This window comes from Porites lutea, chromosome 12 (assembly GCF_958299795.1).
Source record: "Porites lutea chromosome 12, jaPorLute2.1, whole genome shotgun sequence".
Lineage (NCBI taxonomy): Eukaryota > Metazoa > Cnidaria > Anthozoa > Scleractinia > Poritidae > Porites > Porites lutea.
In genome coordinates, this window is record NC_133212.1 from 19,912,140 (window position 1) to 19,917,832 (window position 5,693).

General features: G+C 38.9%; 1 protein-coding gene across 1 annotated transcript in view; it reads left to right on the top strand.

Annotated features, from left to right (window-relative positions):
• Positions 1 to 2,178, top strand: part of LOC140953582 (oxysterol-binding protein-related protein 9-like) — a 36,572-nt gene extending 34,394 nt beyond the window's left edge. The window contains exons 22-25 of the mRNA XM_073402997.1: positions 419 to 510; positions 863 to 932; positions 1,346 to 1,411; positions 1,823 to 2,178. Coding sequence (XP_073259098.1) covers positions 419 to 510; positions 863 to 932; positions 1,346 to 1,411; positions 1,823 to 1,915 — 321 coding nt within the window. The 3' untranslated portion in view covers positions 1,916 to 2,178. The remainder of the gene's footprint in view (positions 1 to 418; positions 511 to 862; positions 933 to 1,345; positions 1,412 to 1,822) is intronic.
• The last annotated feature ends 3,515 nt before the right edge of the window (positions 2,179 to 5,693 follow it).

Here is a 5,693-nt window from a genome sequence, read left to right on the forward strand (position 1 = left end):
GTTGCGTGAATTGTGGGATGGAGACAACGTTCTCATTGATTGACAAGCTTGTGGTAGCCAGGAGAACAGGCTTAAAGTATGGCATCAACTGAATATTTGTGTTGACTAGCTAAAATCTGACTGTCCCGACTGACTGTGTTAACCGTAACTGACGTTTTGACAGCTTGTGTAGTTGACGTCATTAGAGTCAAAGTGAACAGTGTGCAGTGGATTGATGGTATCAAACTTGAGCCCGAAAACTTCATGACTCCGTGTTACTGTGTAAGATACAAAAAAAATTAAGTTTGATAAAGTAGATAGTGAAAGGAGTCATTTCTCAAGAAGGTGGAGAATGATCGCCAGACATTACGACGTAGATCTATTTGCATATGAATCTACAATTTTTATCCTTTTTCTTTTGCATTTCGTTTACTTTTAGGAAGCGGAATTATTTATTGACACACTGACTATGCCAACAGTTGTTAAGACGGTGAAGAAAACGTCTAAACAGGAAGAATTTGAATCCAGACGGTAAGCTCACCTTTTGAATCTGTGATTTTTGAGAAGGCAAAGAAAGCACGAGAAAGCTGTAAGCCAGTCCCGCTCGCTTAATGTTCTTCCTTGGCCTCCGCTGACATTCTGAATTCAGGAGTTTGGAAATTTAATTGCAGTTCTTACATTCAAATAAAATAGTTGTTTAGAGATCTAACATAGTGAATTTAATAGTTTGGAGTTCTGATGTTCTGAATATTTCAAATGTTTAGAGAGCTGACATTCTGAATTCGGTTGTTTGGAGTCCCCACATCCTGAATTGATCATATCGTGATCAGTTAGATATTCTGTGTACTTCACTCAAGGATAAGTGTCTTGTTTGTTTTCTTAGGCTATGGAAAGATGTCACAAAATGCTTGAAAGAGGACGACGTGGAATCTGCTACCGGCTTTAAGCACAAGGTATTTTCACAACGTCAAGATAGGTCATTTAGCCAATCACAATACGCACAGAAATTCTAACGAACCAATCAGATTTTAAAGCAAATACTTGTAGCGGGCACCAGTGGCGGGAAAAAGTGAGCGAGAAGTAGCATATAATATTTTAGCCAATCACAAAGCGAAGGAATGCTAAGCCAATATCGTCACTAAATTGCTTTTTACAATACTCAGTTGAAAACTGCTCTAAAGAGACTTACACTTTTTAAATGCACTCTTTTTCTTGCCAGTGTCACTTTTTTTAGTGTTAGGAGGCAGGTCCACATCAGCCTCTGGCTGCCAACCCCAACCCGCGTTAACAAATAAAGTATGAATGCATGCTCGCGAAACTGTTCTTACCTGTTTTAGTTTGTTTGTTTGTTTGTTTTGTAACGTAGTTGGAAGAACGTCAGCGTGCAGAGGCCCGAGAAAGGAAAGAGAAAGGAACTTCTTGGGAAACTAAGGTGAGTCGTAAATTATCTTTTTCAACGGAGGGATTTCCTAGGTCTACTGAGGGCACTGTTGCGTTACTTTGAACTGAAAGTAAAATTTGCCCCGCCAGGTGTTTTGATCATTTTTGTTGTATGTTGCCAGCGAATATATATCCATGTTTTGCTAGTTTATCCAAAATAGCGTAAAAAAGAACAAATAAATACCCCAAAGTACGAGCTTTAAATCTACTAACCAACTCTGTGATCGGTGTTGAACTTACTTCTGTTGTTTAAATGTAACCTTACAACTGTTCAACTGTTTATTAAATATTGCAAATTTTACAGCAAGCAATATCCACTGCCCGCAGTTAGCAGATTAGCTGTTCGAGGCGAGCAGTGGTTAGCCCATAGTAACACTAGCTATTGTTTGCGTTTTGTCGATAGCTGTTCCATGAAGTTGGAGAAAACTGGGTCTACGATAAGCCGCTAGTGAAGAGGTTATCAAATAAAATTCCTGTAAAACGAAATGAAAGATAGATTTCATTACATTAGCCTGCTGCTTTGTCGACATCGTCAAGTGCGTAATTCATGCGGATCTTACATACTTGGTCCTCTTCATCTCCTGTGGAACGTAAGGCTTCGAATTCAAGTGGAATATGTGAGGGATAGTCCGTTAACGATAGGAAGATGTATTTTAGTCCTCGAATTTTCATTCACTTTCAGCAGGATGAAAGACACGATACATAATTTAATAATTTCGCTCCCAAGAATTTCAGTCCTTTGAAACAGCGCTGCGCAGTAGCCCTCAAGTGATAGCCTGCGAAAACATCCGTTTCTCCGCGCTCTTCGCCGCTGGGGACGTTTCGCGAGGAGGAACGTCTGCGACTCAGCGACAGAAATTCCATACTGATGACGTAAAATCTGGAATCCGGTCAGAAGCGCTGATTGGTCGACGGAGTAGTTACATTGTTTTAGCTATTGTTTACGAATGACAGACAAAAGACAAAAGGCCACAAAGGTCAAATGTAAACGCGAAGAATCTCTAGCAAAACAGTCAATATTTGTGGAATATAGTCTTCTCTAGAAGAAGCATTCGAGTCTTGCTGGAGCTCGTTGGCGGATGAACACAACACTTCACCAAAATCGACCAGAAGACACGCAAAATTGGACAAATTTATATTTGGAACCCCATGACTACCGGATTCATTTGTGTAAACACTGATGTGCGTCATCAGTATGGAATTTCTGTCGCTGAGTCGCAGACGTTCCTCCTCGCGAAACGTCCCCAGCGGCGAAGAGCGAGGAGAAACGGATGTTTTCGCAGGCTACACAAATGACTGATCACAGAAAGGTATCTCCTAGTTAAAAAGCTACAACTGACCATCAATGTATTAAACAGATCTATAGAAAAGCAATATATCAATTGACACCTGAAGCTTAAGCGCAATACAACAACAACAACATCAACAACAAAAACAGTACTAGTCAATTCTCTCCTTAAATATCAGCATGAATATTCTCCACTCCCTTCCCCATACGATTTCCATTGTACTGGTGAGAAGAATTCGGATTTCACCTAAATTTTGAGCGCAGCACAGTTGGGCCACGCACGTTATAGGATTGACTTGGGAGTGGACCCATTCGTTATACAGTGTAACGTAATTTATAGTTAGCATTATTGTTGGATTCCGTGATAGCTAAATGTTATTTCACACAGAGATATAGTTTTTTTGATAATGCATAAGATTTAGACGGGGAATCAGATGTAATTTTTTGGAATCTGAGTGTAACTCAGTTAGAGTTGTATTCAATTGTATAAGGGTTATTTGAGAATAGGTAGGAAATCAGAGTTCGGATATCGGGACTTAGTAAGCCTTTTTTAGGTCTGTTTCAGTAAAAATTGTGAGGTGCATTTGACAACTTGAAACAAGAATTCTGTGTCGTTGTTCTCGTAATAAGTTCACATTAAGGGTTTGGTATTGAATTGAACTTTGCATAAATGAGTATATATTTAAATCAAGTGCCTAAATTTCATTTTTGGGTTTTTGGTAAAGCACTACTTAGCTTTCCTATCAGTTTTCCTAAGGGCAGTTAACGTAAGGTTTTATTCTGTAGGCCATTTTCAGGTTTAGGGCTTTTCAAAAATACCATAATGTTCTTTAAAGTGCAGGTTTAGCCGCATTTTCAAGAAGATGCATTTCCACTGTTCTAAACGGAATTAAATTGTCGTTCCGGTTTGGATTCAAAGGCCCGGAGACCTGTTCGCCGTTTGCTTTTAGTCAGAAATCATCTGTAAGTCTGGTTGAGTCGAAGCTACCTCAGCCTCGTCACCAGGCCAATTCGCGTTGAGCGGAGGAGGCTTGGAACCAAGCGCGATAGTATCCTCATTTATTTTCAGTGATTCGCGCCATTCTCAACAAAGGCGGGATGATTACTTCCAGATGAGATTAGGCTAAACGTAAACGCTAAAGAGTATTATGGTATTTCAGCAAAGGCGATTTTTTGCTGATGTCATACATTGCATTTTGCTTTATAAGCATAGACAAGGCACAATAGAGAGGAGAAGAGTCGTTGCGTCACGTTACCATGGTATCCATTTCTGAATCTCACAAACCGTGGCCCCCCAAATATTGGGGGAAAAAATTGACATGAGTGACTTTCCTGTGCATGACAGATTACACTCAGGAACAAAACGGTAGCTCGACAATTAAAATGGCCGTCTCTGTCAAAAAAGATTGTTGAGATGCAGAAATTTGCTACCATAGAAACGTGACGTCACACTTCTCTTTAAGTTGATGTAAGTAGACTTTTTCCCCTTCTGTGTTTTATAATATCATGTGACAATCTCGGGAGATTTAATCCTTTTCTTGTTGGACGTAATAATTGCAATCCAGCATGATTATGTTCAATTTTGAAAGGTATACCTCTCTAAAACTTTGTCAAATGATCTTTACCAAGGTTTACTGACGAAAATTGGTATCTTCGGTTGCCTTTGCACAGTGGCAGTGGAGACGATTTTTATACAGATGATACGGGAGAAAATAAAAGAAGATATTATTTGGCAGTCTGTTTCACTGGTTTAGCTCCCATAGAATGTCATTTCTGGCCAAAATCATTGCGCGTCGAGTTGAGTTTACCTCGGGAAATCTATTTTTAAGTGTTAGCTAGACAAAGTGCACTAAATAAGTTATGACTGATCTGCACGACTATCGCTCGTTTTCGTATCCCAAGGCTTGTTTAAACTTCCATACATTAGATCATTTAAAATGATTCTCAACCTGCCACTTTTTCCAATCATCTTCCCCGTCATCTTCATCATATTCCCGGTAATTACCGATTGGTTCACCTATCAATCCATGTTAACTTTAGTCAGTCTTTAACAGAAAAGCAGAAAAATTAGTTGACCGAACACAAATGGTGATATCTGATTCTAATTCTCCAAAAAAGGAGTCACATATTAGAATCTTAGCGAAAAAAATCTAGTTTTTATCGGACAATTTCTTCTTTAGAAAAAGAAAGCGTAATACTCCAAGTTTCTTGATTAGGTGTTTAGTTCTGAGATTGAAATGATAATTACAAAAATGTGTGAAGTTTTCCTCTTGCTGGCGTCGTGCTGAAGACGACATAATCGAAATTGTTTGATTTTTATTATTTTTATTCCCGCAACTACTATTTTTTTGCTGTGATGTTGGAGAGACATTTGTTTTAAAACTGGAAACCTCATCACATTTTGCATTATTTGGTTAACTAAACACCAAGTTTTTGAGCTCAGACACCGGATTCAGAACGTCTTGCAACCGGCGTTAATCAACACAATCAATTTCAAAGAAAACAAAATCTGCGTGTAGTATTATTATTAAAGAATTAACTCTAAACCGTCACCATACATTTAGGGCCTGTTTACATGGAGTAAGGGACCCTGGTCTGGTGGGGTTGGTTTCTTTTGTTTTCACGCTCTGGGGGACACAAAACAAAAGAAACCTACCCCACTAGACCGGGGTCCCCCACTCCATGTAAACAGGGTCTTAACCTGTTAAAAGATGCCGGAAAGCTGTCGTTTCTATCACTTAACTGCATAACTGGAACACATTATTTTTAACCAGTTAGTTGCATTTTTTTCTTGATACCCTCGAAAATTGTCTACTTTTTCATCTTAGCTTCCTTTTAAACAGTATTTAAAATGTCCTTTTTAAGAGAAATACTCCAACAAAAGAAAATACATTAAAATACATTTGAACGAGTTAAAAGCGCAGCTTCTGAGACCCTCGAAAGCTTTTCACTCTCTCACTGATCCACAAACAATAGTCAATCTTGT